The sequence below is a fragment of the Gymnoscopelus microlampas genome, assembly GCF_963454915.1.
Source record: "Gymnoscopelus microlampas genome assembly, chromosome: 7".
Classification (NCBI taxonomy): domain Eukaryota; kingdom Metazoa; phylum Chordata; class Actinopteri; order Myctophiformes; family Myctophidae; genus Gymnoscopelus; species Gymnoscopelus microlampas.
The window spans coordinates 15,860,122-15,874,772 of NC_139944.1; the positions used below are offsets into that span (position 1 = coordinate 15,860,122).

The 14,651-nt window shown below is 40.2% G+C and overlaps 2 protein-coding genes across 2 annotated transcripts; one reads left to right on the forward strand and one right to left on the reverse strand.

Moving 5' to 3' along the window:
- The first annotated feature begins 1,059 nt into the window (after nucleotides 1–1,059).
- On the forward strand, nucleotides 1,060–3,401 carry LOC311048467 (E3 ubiquitin-protein ligase TRIM35-like). Its single transcript, XM_084061727.1, has 2 exons — nucleotides 1,060–1,096; nucleotides 1,620–3,401. Exon 2 carries the CDS (start codon nucleotides 1,640–1,642, stop codon nucleotides 3,089–3,091), a length of 1,452 nt encoding a protein of 483 aa, XP_083917853.1. The 5' UTR covers nucleotides 1,060–1,096; nucleotides 1,620–1,639; the 3' UTR covers nucleotides 3,092–3,401.
- Nucleotides 3,402–10,992: 7,591 nt separating this feature from the next.
- Nucleotides 10,993–12,129, reverse strand: LOC311048468 (E3 ubiquitin-protein ligase TRIM35-like; the record flags this gene model as incomplete). The annotated part of the gene is made up of 1 exon (XM_084061728.1): nucleotides 10,993–12,129. One exon carries the CDS (start codon nucleotides 12,127–12,129, stop codon nucleotides 10,993–10,995), a length of 1,137 nt encoding a protein of 378 aa, XP_083917854.1.
- Between the last annotated feature and the right edge of the window lie 2,522 nt (nucleotides 12,130–14,651).

The window sequence follows — 14,651 nt, forward strand, 5'->3', positions numbered from 1 at the left end:
GATGTTTTAAATTGCAAGATAAATAAGTTATGAAGTACATTAAATTAGATCCATTTATAAGATGAAGACAGAACGTTTTCTCATTGTACTTTTTTATTTTCTCAATTGTCTTGGAGATTGAAACTGCAGTGCACAACTAAGATAGCTATTGTCTGTATTGGAATGCAAACATTCTCTCACAGAGCGATATATTCGTTTTTCCATCCATGTTTGTGTAAATTTGCTAAATAGTCTTCCAGAGTGACACACACGCCTTCCCAGGTAACACTTTAGGAGTTAGTGAATAGTTTTTATTTTTTAATGAAAATGAACAAAGGTTTTGAATTTGCTGTACATACAGTATAAATCAATATATTAAACAATTTGGAACCTTAAAAAAGGATAGTGTTATTTTGACTGGTTAATCTGCCAACTGCAGCCAACCCCTAATGATGTAGGGACCTCACCATGTCACTAAATGTAAAAAGGGGGGATAAATAAGTTATGAAGTTAAATTAGATCCATTTATAAGATGAAGACAGAAAGTTTTCTCATTGTACTTTTTTATTTTCTCAATTGTCTTGGAGATTGAAACTGCACAACTAAGATAGCTATTGTCTGTATTGGAATGCAAACATTCTCTCATAGAGCGATATATTCGTTTTTCCAACATAGCCACATGATGAATATTTTAGTTTGATAGAAACATATGTGTGGCAATTTTTTTTTACTTAAAAAAATAAATAGACTTTTGCTGACTGGAATGAGAAACGGTGCTTACAGAAATACATTTCAAATGAACAACTTCACTTGAAAGACCTCAACCTTGATCAATACATGAGATTTATTTATTTTTCTTTGAGAATTGTTTGACTATGGACTTGCAGTGGTGTCAAGGGTTAAGTGGGGGGTGGGGGCTGTTAACCAACAGTTGCCCAGTACATTTTCTGTCTATTGTTGTTGTGTCCCACCCCCCCTCCCCCACCCCCCACTCTGATTGGACCATCAGACCCCCTCTGTGAGTATTTAGCAGGGCTCTGCTTTGTTTAGAGTCACTTTAATGTGTGCTGTTGTTAAGAGCTGAACTTCTCTCTTCTGGACTTGGTGAAGTAATCAGGTATGTCATTTGTGATTCCACAATTCTTGTCTTAATTTGACTCGCAGTGATTCATTCAAGGGCTATGTGGGGGTAATGGGGGTATACTCTGGTTTCCATCTACTAGTATTGCTACTACTTAACTACTACAATTATTAATAAGTTCACACCAAACTTGGATTCTGTTTTTTTTTGCAATGGTTTTCAATGGGAACAGAGTGCGACAAATCATTGAAAACTATTGCAAAAAGACAGCCGCATAGGCAGAGTCAGAGGGAGAAAAGTTAGTTGTGACCGTACCTTGACACTATTGTTTGTAAATAGCAAGAAACATAATTTCAATAATGTACCTTTTAATAAAGTACTGTAATTTTCAGACAGTGTTGTATGGCTTTACACTATGCAAACCAAGTGCAACTTAGTTTCAACTAAGTTTCAACTAACTGAATTTATGTGAAATAATAATAATAATCAATAATAATAATACTACAGCTATTAGCACCACTGCTACTCATAATGCTAACACTGTTGTTTCCTCTACCAGAACTTAACACAACACTAGCCATGTCAACCTCAAGGGACATTCCAGAAGAGGAAGTAGCAGACATAATGGATTCCTATTTGACTCGGCAGGAAGAGGAACTCACCTGTCCTGTGTGCCGTGACATCTTTAAACACCCTGTTATCCTGTCATGTAGCCACAGTTTCTGCAAATCCTGTATGCAGCAATGGTGGACAGGAAAACCAACAGAGAACAAGGAATGTCCTGTTTGCAAAACCAATTCCTCCCCAGATCAACCTCCTATCAACTTGGCGTTGAAGAACCTGTGTGAGAACTTCTTAGAGGAGAGAAGTCTCAGATGTGTGTCTGAGGTTATCTGCACTCTGCATGATGAGAAACTCAGGCTGTTCTGCCTGGATGATGACCATTTGGCATGCCTTGTGTGTCGAGATTCTGAAAAACATGCAGGACACAAGTTCAGACCCATTTACGAATCTGCAAAACACCTCAAAGATGACCTTCAGGAATCACTGAAGCCCTTACAAGAGAAACTAGAGGACATTAAAGAGATTAAAGCAGGATACCACCAAACAGCAGAATACATTAAGGTGCAAGCCCAACACACAGAGATGCAGATTAAGAAACAGTTCAAGGCTATTCGGGAGTACCTACGTCAGGAAGAGAAGGCCAGAATCACTGTGCTGAGAGAGGAAGAGAAGCAGAAAAGTCAGATGTTGAAGGAGAAGATTGAGGGTCTGCGCAGAGAGATGGTTACTCTTTCCAACATCATCAGAGATGTTGAGGCAGATGACATCTCATTCCTGCAGAACTATAAAACCACAGTTGAAAGAGTCCAGCGCACACTGCCAGATCCACAGCCAGTTTCAAAGGTTGTGATGGACGTGGCCAAACACCTGGGCAACCTGACCTTCAGAGCCTGGGTCAAGATGAAGGAGATCGTCTCCTACACTCCTGTGATCCTGGATCCCAACACAGTCTTTACTGGATTCATCCTGTCTGATGATCTGACCAGTGTGTTGTATAGTGAAGATGTACGTGAAGAACTAATTAGCAACCCAGAGAGGTTGGATTACCTGCACATCGTCCTGGGTTCCGAGGGATTTCACGCAGGGACCCATAGCTGGGATATTGAAGTTGGAAACAATAAGTTCTGGGAACTGGGGGTGTTAGAAGAGTCTTTCCAGATAAAGGGAAACAATGGAGGTACGGGTATGTTCTGGTGTTTAGGGTTTTGGGATGGCAAATACACAGCAAGCTCCAGAGCAGGGTCAGGGACTGTTCTCTCAGTGAAGCAGAAACCCTGGAGGATCAGAGTCGAGCTGGACTGGAACAGAGGAGAGCTGTCCTTCTCTGATCCTGATTCTAACACACACCTACACACCTTCACACACAATTTCACTGAGAAACTATTTCCATGCATTTCTACTATTCACCATCTCCCTCTGAGGGTGTTACCTGGGAAGGTGTGTGTCACTCTGGAACACTACAATTAGATGTTAAGACAATTAGCACGTTTTAGATAGCAACTTTACACAACACTAAACATATCCATAGTACTGTACATGTATTACTTTTGGGAGACCTTGATGTGCAACAACAACAAAAAGAAAGAAAAAATACCACCCATGCAGTCTTTATGGATTTTCAACATTTCTCGGAATTGTAAATCCAGCAGGCTGTTTTGACTTGGCTTTGATTTTAATTACTTTTCTTTGTAATCCTTTTCTATATATCAGCACCTACCAGGTAGAGAAAAATTCCCCCTTTTTCATCTGCCATTTTTTCTGCTCTGTATAACCAGGAAATACACTATATTTTAAATAGTGAATATTGGACATCACTGCCTACCTGTTTATTTTATTTTATACTGTTTATAGTTTATTTTTGACTGTTTTGTATTCCAATGTAGGCAGTTTGATTATAATAATTTCAGGGGGTGGTATAACGGACCACAGCAACTACCTTTTACTGCTAGACTTTCTGTTTCATTGTATATACTTTTGACTTGCAATGGTGTATTTTTGTATATAATAAACAATCAGAAAGAAGGTGATTTGTGGTGTGTGTGTGTGTGTGTTTTATTGGAGTACTGTGTGTTCATGGTAATGTCAGTCAGCCATTCACATGAAATACCTGTTGGAAGGCTGATCTCAGTGCGTTCAGTGACCTGGTGGTGCAATGACACGTTGCCAATGCTTCTCTGTGTACAAGCATCATCCACACCCTCAGAGCGTACATTTTCCACTGCTACTCACACACAAATGGAGAGTGAGACTTCTTGTAAATGTGTAAAAAGAGAAGCCCAGTTGTAAAATGTGAGTGCCTTATGCAATGTCCATTTTGCACTGAAAACCACTGATTTTATTTTTACATTATTTCATGTGTTGTTGGTGCAGTTATTCGAGATAGAGTATACAGTAGGCTTTATGCTGTAACTGTAAGTTAAAGCTGCTTTCCAAAAAATAAAACTATGTGTATCGTATTTTCAATGTGTAATGTTGTTTTCTTTAAAAAAAATGCAATATAAGTTCAGGAACTGGTATCGAAATTAAGGTATTGATTTTAACCTGGCCCTTTAATGAGGCATACTACAGTAAAACACAGACTACGGTTTAACGGTCCACTGTGTAGGATTTAGTGCGCCTAGTTTAAAAACGTTTTTAAAACCATTTTTGAATTGTATGGACTTGTGGTTTTGGCCCCAATAATAAAGTGGTCAGTGGATCAGCTATTCAAATTGATATCAGATGCATTCCATGCATTCTAATGCAATGGGCCATAGCTTAGTGTCATATGGGTTGATGACTAGTTTCAGGGTATGCACTATGCAGGCTGTAATGTAAAACACTGTTAAAATCCCCCCTTTTACATTTAGTGACATGGTCAGGTCGTTATGTTGTTGGCTGCTTTAGATCACAGACCTGTAGTTTTATGACACTAACATAGTAGGGGAGAGTTAACAGTGTCTACAAAGAGCAGAGAGAGTAAGATTCTCACTGGACAGCTATAAACAGACATGGAACTACTTTGCGCCACAGTAGAAAGCCTGGGAAAGTGATGCATTGTATCGGGCCCCATTCCTACACTTTCCAATAAGATTGAACACTTTAGCAGAATCTATAGCTTTCATCTGTGGCTTCAGAATTTCTGTAATGCCCTAGGATATGACTTTATTTCTAACTTTGATTACTTTTGGCGTATCCATAATCTGTACAGAAATTATGGTGTGCACCCAAATAGTAGGGGCACTTCAACTCTACGGAACAATTGCATTAATTACATTGCTCTTAATCCTTGATATGAAGCGCGGCATGTTCCAATTGTTTTAACCCCTTCTTCAGTTTTTAGCTCTAGCCTTGTGGATCAAGCCGCTTTGTGTCATATATCTGTTCCCCCAAAACCCACCTGTCTATTACATTCTCAAGTTACACCATGCCCTGTGTCCATACCTGTGCATATTACTACCAGACAATCTCCCACTCCCAGTAATCTACATACTGTTGATGACTTCAACCTAATCAATATTCCCATTCAGCCATCAGTCATCATTCCTACTCCAAATTCTGACACAGCATTCTCCAAATTGACATTTAAGATCGGAAAGGGCTGGGGATTATTCATTACAATATTAGGAGTCTAGTCCTTAATTTTGATTTTATAGTGTTGCTTGTTAAGCAGACTAATCCGGACATTCTGGTGTTAGGTGAGACGTGGCTCAAAAAAAGTATCAAGTATCTAAAGTGGCTCTTTTAAACTATAATTTATTTAGAGCCGACAGATCAGGTAGATGTGGAGGGGTATGTATTTATACCAAATCCAATCTTTCCACTACACTTTTAAATGCTGTCTCACACCCTAAGCGCTTTGAGTGGCTCTCACTGAAGGTTCAGTTTGGAACAACATCATTGGTTGTAGTGGGTATCTACAAACCCCCATCTGCAGACCCTGGCTCTATAGACACCTTAGCTAGCATGCTCTCCATGCACTCGGATGGGGAGCTTTTGGTTTTAGGTGATTGGAACCAGAACTGGTTGAGTGCTGGTTCTGAACACCTCAAGGAAGTTGCAAATGACTTGAATTTGTTACAAATGGTCCTGGAAACTACTAGGCCAAATTTAATGGATAATACAAGATCCACCCTGATAGACCTTATATTCTCAAACAGGGCTGACAGGATCTCTGCTTGTGGTGTTTTTGAGTTAGGTGTTAGTGACCATTGTCCGGTTGGGTGTATAAGAAATGCCCGATTACACCGGACAAAAGTGATCTCTAAGAGAAGCTTTAAGCACTTTAACGAACAAGAGGTCTTACGTGACGTTTTTAATAGTAACTTGTTCTTAATTTATGAATTTACTGATGTTGATATGGCACTAGAGTTTTTTTATAGAAACCTTTGTTGCTATTGTAGACACACATGCTCCAGTGAAAAAACTGAGAATCAGGGATAGAGTTACCCCTTGGTTTTCACCGACTTTAGCTACCCTATTCAATGAGAGGAATAGAGCTTGGTCGCTTGCTAGGCGTTCTGGAGACCCTGCTCATTGGGCTTACTTTCGGCAAATTAGAAATCATTGCACGTCTTCTCTTAGAAAAGCTAAATCTAATTATTTTTTAAATCTAATAACTTACTCTCAGGGAAATACAGTTAAATTCTGGAAAGCAGTGAACGCCCTTAATAATAATTCCACCTCTGCCCTACCATCTCAAATAAATGGTAGTAATGGCGTAATTTCAGATCCTTTGGAGGTATGCTCTGCTTTTAATCTGCATTTTACAGATGCAGCACATTTATTTAATAATACTTATAGTGGACCCCCACTTGCAACGGATTACGACAATCTTAGAATTAGCCCAACTGCTCAGTTCTCCATACAACCCCTCTCTACCTCTATTGTTCTGGAAGCTTTGCTTACAATAAACCATAAGACCTCAACTGGTGAGGGTCACTTAGATCCTTTATTTTTAAAGACAGCTGCACCTCTTATTGCAGAGCACATAGCTCATATTTTTAATCTTTCTATTTCATCAAATATTTTCCCGCATATTTGGAAACTTGCACATGTTCTCCCACTTCACAAAGGTGGTGATAGACAAGAGGTAAATAATTACAGACCGATTTCAAAGTTGCCCTGCCTTGCCAAAATTTTTGAATCCCTCATAAACTCGCAGCTCAAATTATTCCTCTCATCCTTCTCAGTGTTAAATGAAAATCAATCCGGTTTCAGAGCCAAACATAGTACAATCACTGCAGTCACCTTAGTTACAAATACCATTATCACTGCTTTTGACAATAAGCATTTTTGTGCATCCCTCTTCGTGGACTTATCCAAGGCCTTTGACACCGTAGACCACAACCTACTCCTTCTGAAATTACACAACATAGGTTTTAGTAATGAAACCTCGGAGTGGTTTCAAACCTACTTAACAAATAGACATCAAGCTGTGAAGTCCGGAAACTCTCAATCTGGGTTTCGGCCAGTCTCCATGGGCGTCCCACAGGGCTCAGTCTTAGGCCCAGTTCTTTTTACTTTATATATTAACAATATTATCTCCACTCTTAATGACTGTAAGGCCCACCTTTATGCAGATGACACAGTCATATACTGTGTCGCTGACTCAGCTCATCTTGCCACCAGGAAGCTGCAGCTTGCTTTTAATGCTCTCCAGGCTGCCCTGGTTGAGCTTAGACTGGTTTTAATTGCAAGCAAAACCAAATTCATGCTGTTCACTAGAGTTAAAACCACCAACCTTAGCAACATAGTCATAACCTCTTCAAGTGGTGCTACAATAGAAAGGGTCTCGGAATACAATTACCTGGGCATCTGGCTAGATGAGAAATGGTGTTTTAGATTTCACATTGATAACCTTGTCTCCAAATTGAGACAAAAAATTGTGTTTCTCTATAGAAATAAATCATGCTTTCCTGCATCCAGTAGGAAAACAATTATTGAAGCCACTTTTCTCTCGGTTTTAGACTATGGAGACATTATTTATAGAATTGCTGCTCCGTCAATTTTAAAGCGCCTTGACACTGTGTACCATTCTGCCCTAAGATGGGTCTCTGGTGACACCTATGGTACCCATCACTGTACACTATACGGGAATGCAGGCTTATCCTCTTTAACTGAGAGGCGTGATAAGCACTGGTATCTATTTATTTTTAAAGCCATATCAGGAATGCTTCCCCCTTATATTTGTTCTATGTTGTTTCAGAACCCTATTACATATCAGACCCGCTCGAGTGATCTCCTGACGCTCAAGGTTCCTTTTGCGCAGACGGAGTGCTCCATCTGCCTGGAATGAGCTCCAGAGGTCCTTGAAAATCAAATCACTTCCATCTTTAGGTAGTTTCAGGGAAATGATTTCCAACATTTTTGTTCAGGATTGTAACTGCTTTATTTAATTAATTGATTATCATATATATGTTCTAGTTCTTTGACTATTTTAGTTTTTGAGTTCTCTCTGTATTCTGATACATGTATTTATTGCTGTATGTGAATGTCTATTCCTGTTGAATTACTGTGTTCTGTATCTCGGCTACACTGAAAATGAGGGCCTGCCCCTCAACTGTACTCCGAGCTGAAATAAAGGCTATGATGATGATGAAACTCTCGGGACGGACGGAATTTATGTCCTTTCCTTTCAAAAGCTTCCTTGCAGTAGATAGGGAAGCGATTGAGAACGGGGAGTGGCCGTGATAAGCAGAGGGTGGTCTCTACTCCTGAACATACGTTGTCAAACAACTACATTTATAACTGCATGTAGAAGGTGGGCTCAGTCACCAATATGGCTTATAGTGCAAACACATCATCCTATAAACATATGAACACTGAATAAAAAACAGTACTCCTTCTACAAAGTATTTCAGCAAATAAAACAAACTAGCAGACAGTCACAAAGTAGGCAGAACAAACAGTGTTCCCTGTAAGTGTCACAGCTTGCTAACATGTTAATATGTCCTTCACTCACATGTCAGAGTGATAGATTATTGCTGTACTTTTATTGATTTTCAGAAAAAGATATACTCACTCTGCAGAGTTGAGCAGTTGAGATGTTTGGTTGCTACTATATATGTCATGAAATTAATTCAAGGACCCCAACGGAAACAAGTCCGCAAGGACTTTTTTGGTCGGACCTTTTAGACAAAAGTATTATAAATGTAACTGTGTTGTTTTACATTCTTTTGCCTAATAAAAATGTCAATCAATCAGCAGGGCAGAGATCAAAGAGAGAGGGCTCTATGCATAATGTCACCTGACCTTATTAACCCTTTGCTATAACGGGTATCGGGTGGTTATAAGTACCTGGCAGGCTTTCATTTTATACACCGTCTAATGCCACTTGTATGCAAATCACAAATCAGTATGAGAACTCAATAAATAGCTAGATTAATCAATTCATGAACAGAAAAATAAAAAAAATAAGTGTATAAAATAAAAATATATTAATCAATAGCTCCTAAGTAGGTAGGATGTGTCAAAATGCGGAGGCCAATTTTCCACAAGGGGATAATAAAGTTAATACAAAAATAAAATAAAAAATAAAAAATACACCTGACTTGGCAGATGGTATAAAGAAATACAGAACTCTTCATGGCATGTACAGAAACATAAAAGACAATGGTGCCACGTTACATTTGTAGCCAAATACCAAACATAAATTATGTACACAAACAGAAGAAAATTGGAAAAATAAAATAACATTGAAAAAGAAACAGTTAACTAGGCATAACCGAGCAAACCTATAAAATAAATCAAGCCGACATGCATCATCTAAACATTATCATCATCAACATTAACCTGTATGTTGAAATTCCCCTCTGGGGAATAAAGGTGTACATTATTTTTCTTAAAATTGTTTGTCTTCAAATATGTATCCTTCCTATTGCTATAACAATTTGCTAATTCAATTAGAAAGCAGACTGCAGTGTCTCACTAGCCTATTTGATTTGAATGAACCAATTTTCTAATTTCAAAAGGTCCTAACACAGGTTTAGGACCTGAAAATGTAATGACTGGAACAGAAATTGAAAAGGCCATTTGCACAATGTAAAAAAGGAAAAAGACAAAACTGATGTAGACATGTTTTATAACTTCATTTTTTCTATTTATGTAAATAATTTGGTATATGAAAAGCCAGGTTTATTATGTAACCAATTATCACGCATCATACTTCATGGTTGTCTGGCATTTGCACTTGTAACAGTCAGTGCAGGATCTATGTGTATTTATCTATGTGGCACTGGGCACTACAGTTCCTGTTTTACAAAAAAAGGGGGTGGTGTCCCCAGAGTCTCTATTGACCAGCCGCCACTGCTCAGGATACTGGCAGACGCCTTTTCTTCTGCTGTAACACCAGACTCACTTCCCCCCTCAGCCTGTTCTCTCTGCTGCTGTATGCACTTACTGAAGTCCTCAGCCAGAATGTAGACCTCATCCTCATTCTCAACGCCCATGACAGAGAAGATGGAGCTAGCCTCATCACACAGCACCTCCAGCGGTCTCTTTACCATCCATGTTGACTCTTTACCATCCATGTTGACACCTTGCCCCTGCGTCCTCTTGCTCTCCATACCCTCCACATAGCAGGTGGTAGGAGGTGGGGCGCTCCACGAAGGTCCCTGGAGGCCACTCTCAGGCCAAGCCCAGGTCCAGCTTGTGGAGGAACAGCTACAACTCCTGAAGAACCACCTTCTCCTTAGCGCTCATCCACTTCATAATGATCTCCTCAAACGTGTGTGGTTTCACCCCTTAATGTGTCTTATTTCTCGCATATTTTATTTAATGTTATGTTGTTGCTACTGCTGCTATTGTATATAATACAAGGTATCTGTTGCTATTGCTGTTGTAGCATATACACAAGGTATCCATACATATTCTGTTATTTTCACATTTATTTTGATATACTATTTTTCCTTTTATTATGTTAAGCTTTTTTATTATTGTTGTTGTTATGTTGATGCACACTATTGTGATGAATTCACACACTTGCATTTCGCTAGACTCGCGTGGCCAGACTATATCACTGCGTGGATATGAGTCTGGTGCTTCTATGAGGGGTTTTTTTCCCAAGGGGCGGGATCAAAAGAATGACTCTGGACGCAATTGGTTAGACCTACAACCAACTACCAATTACAGTCTCCCATATTTGAATACTGGGCCCTGATTGGTCACCCCAGACTTCGGGAGCAGTAAATTGATTCACAATGGAGCGGGCCAGACCCAAATCGCTGAGGACAATTTTTGTTTTTCACCGAATCTGTGTTTTTACACAGATTTGTCTGGTCCCAGGCTAGCATTTCGCTGCTTCTACCTGAGAAATCATATCCTCTCCACTCTAAAAGTTGGAGTCTCAGACACTATACTATATATGTTGACTGTGCTAGACCACAACATCATATGGATTCTAAAATGTAGTAGTCCACGTCAAGAACCAGATCATCCAAGTCGTCCTCTTCTTTAATTACGCTGATCTTCCTTGGTAACATCTTCAGAGGGAGAGTATCGTCACCATTGAACATATATGGAAAGAGTGTGTCAGTGAAAGTGTGTGTGAAGGTGTGTAAATGTGTGTTAGTATCAGGATCAGAGAAGGATACCTTTCCTCTGTTCCAGTCCAATTGGACTCTGATCCTCTGGGGCTTCTGCTCCACTGAGAGATCAGTTATTGACCATGGCGAGGATTCTGCTATGTATAAACCATCAGCTAACATTATATCCCAGAATTGACCCCCCCTGTCTCCCTTCCTCTCAAAAGACCCTACTAACACACCTACTGACCAGAGTCTACTGTGTCCGACCTCTACATCCCAGCTGTGAATCCCTGAGTTAAAGCCCTCAGAACCTAGGACATGGCACCAGCAGTCAAACCTCTCTGGGTTGTCAGGAAGCTGCTGTTCCTCTCCACGTCTCACACTGGTCAGATCGTCAGACAGGATCAGTACTGGACAGGCGGTGTTGGTGTCCAGAATCACAGGATTGTAGGACACAATGTCCTTCATCTTGTGCCAGACTTTGAAGGTCAGGTTGCCCAAGTGTTTGGCCTCATCTATCAGCGCTCCTGAGACCAGTTGCGAGTCTTGCAGTGTGAACTGGACTCTTTCCACTGTTGTCTTGTAGTTCTGGAGGAATAAGATGTGTTCCGCTCTCAGCACCTCTTCTATGGCTCTGATTGTGTGTGACAGGGTTGCTATATCTCTGTTTAGACCCTTAATCTTCTCATTTATCATGTGACTCTTCTGCTCCTCTTCCTCCCTCAGTGCAGTGATCCTAGCCTCCTCGTCCTGTTGTAGAAATTGATGAAGCTTCTTAAACTGTTCCTTAATCTGCATCTCTGTGTTCTGGGCCTGGACCTTAATGTGTTCTGCTGCTTGGTCACAGTTAGTTTTAATTTCATTGAAGACCTTCAGTTTCTCCTGTAAGAGTTTCAGTGATTCCTCGACCTCCTCCTTGGGATCCATTTTCTGATGTTTCTCCTGTAAGAAGGTCTCACACAGGTTCTTTAGAGCAAGGTTACAGGGTGGATCATCCATTGAAGATGTTTTCTGACAAACCGGACATGCCTTTATTATGTTATGCGCCCACCATTCCTGCAGACATGCTTTACAGAAGCTGTGGCTACATGGCAGGATAATCGGATGTTTAAATACGTCACGACACACAGGACAGGAAAAGTCCTCCTCTGAAAAAGGTGACTGGAAATCCATTTAGTCTCCTGGTGAAGCTATCCTCCTCTCAAGGCAGAAAATCTGCCAGTCAGTCGCAGAAAATCTCCCTACAATATTCCCTGAAGCTTACTTTCACTTTAAATCCTGGTTCCTGATATAGGCCCACAGCTGACAAAGTGAGCAGCAGCCTCAAGTTGTTAAGTTAAGTATAGCCTCCTGTATCTGTGGAAAGAGAGTTTGTGCTGTGTTCTTTATTGTTTTTTTGTAGAGATAGACTCATTTGGAGTGGACGTCAGAGTGACGTCACTGCAGCTGTGTGCACATCACATGGTGCTATCTCCATGTCTGATGACTTTGATTTCCCTATAGATTATATCTGCTAAAATAAGAAAACATATCGCAAGATAAAAGTAGCTGGTATTTAATGTGTCGATGTTTGGCCCAGGATAGAATGATGAATGAAAGGATGAATAGAACCAGAATAAAACCTCCACAACGTCAAGATGTCAAACTGCTTGCTTCAAGGTCATATGATAATAAATAAACAAATTACCTCACTTTGAAGTTAGAGAGAGAGAGAGAGAGAGAGAGAGAGAGAGAGAGAGAGAGAGAGAGAGAGAGAGAGAGAGAGAGAGAGAGAGAGAGAGAGAGAGAGAGAGAGAGAGAGAGAGAGAGAGAGAGAGAGAGAGAGAGAGAGAGAGAGAGAGAGAGAGAGACTGACTGAATGACTGACTGACTGACTGACTGACTAATGGGCTCTCTAGCTGTACTGTTAATGAGATGATTGTACTGCTATTATTGATTTACTGACCGATACCCGTGAATTAGGGATAAGGGATCTGGCACTGTCCCTAAACGGTATTTTTCGGCCGCTATACCCGCTATTCATTATGCCGACTCCACTATTTGCGAATGGAGGTGTGGCCGTGGGGGGGGGGGGGTGTTGCATTATCCCCAAAATTGCTATTTTGCCCACACACGTTTGGGACAACGCATAGTGGAATCTAAAACCAACCGCAATGCCAACTTGGTTTGGTAGAGCGCGCCTGCAATGGATGTCTGGAGACGGCCAGGGCGCACAGCGCGACACAACATTCAAAGGCTCCCTCTCTTCACTAATTCTCAACAATTCTCTGTGATTCTATTTTTCCTATAATCAGCAAAAGTGAGAGTGTCAATTACTTGTGTCAATTGTGTTTATATAAGATGATAGTCTATTCAAAGAAGACAATTTGTGCGTCACGCAATGCAATGCTCTCCAAATTACACCTACAGATTTATTCATGATTCTCATTTGTTATTTATAATTATTTTTCAAATAAAATGTATTTATTGATTTATTAACAAGTGTTTTTCTTTACAAATCAAGAATAATTGTATTTATTTTTTATTTTTTGATAAAAATTAAAAAAAAAGATGAATATTGAATCAAATCGTGGGCTTAAAGACGGGGTGCCGTGATTTTCAGTGATCCCCCGCCCCCCCCCCCCCCCCCCCCTAAAACATGATCGTCAGGTATTATGGTTATATTAGGAGGAAGATTTAAAAAAAAAGAAGTGTACAGAAATTGTTAAAATTATGTTTTTATGTGAAGATGAGCAGTGGGAGACAACGCCCATCCTGCTACACATGCAAAACTTCCCTTCCCAGCGAATAAGGCCTTGTGAATAACACGACAAAAATATAATGCTACCTAGCTTGGTGTCTGTATAAAAACTAAGAACTAAGAAAAAGCTATATAAAAAGAAATGATTAATGTAATGTAATGATCATTGGTATTATATTTTTTTTATTTCAAAGACTCCGCTGAAATTGTGTTAACTCATTCATTTTTGGCACTGAATGAGTTAATTGTGAAAGAGCAACAACAATATTAAGTGGCACCCAGTAGCGTCCCCAGGAATTACATTTAGGGCAGGCGGGACTTTTATTTGCCCCCCGCCCCTCGAAATCGGCGATCTAAAACCGGCGAAAGTGACCGCTTTCAAGATGTTTTGGCCATTATCTCTGGAACGGAAGGTCCAATCTGCTCAGTTCAAAGCTTGTTGGATGTGTGACTTTGAGGACATTAAGCACGCAATGACACATTTCGGGTTATTTGGGCTTTCAAGGGGAAGCGAGATCTTAGTTGGGCAGGCGACCGCCTGCCCTTCCCAGTGGGTACGCCACTGGTGGCACCATGATACATCACAAACATGTATTAAAAGTAAATAAAATAAATATATACATATATACATAAATAAATAAAAAACACTCAGTTCCCAGCTGTATCACCTGGGTGGGCGGGGTCTCCAGGTCTACGTTGAATACACATTATTATACTCACTTTGCCCGCTCAGCCTGTTCTCTCTGCTACTGTTGAATTGACACCAGCCTCACTCTTAACA

Excerpts from the sequence above, each read along its gene's own strand:
- LOC311048467 (XM_084061727.1), top strand. The coding sequence starts at position 1,640 with ATGTCAACCTCAAGGGACATTCCAGAAGAGGAAGTAGCAGACATAATG.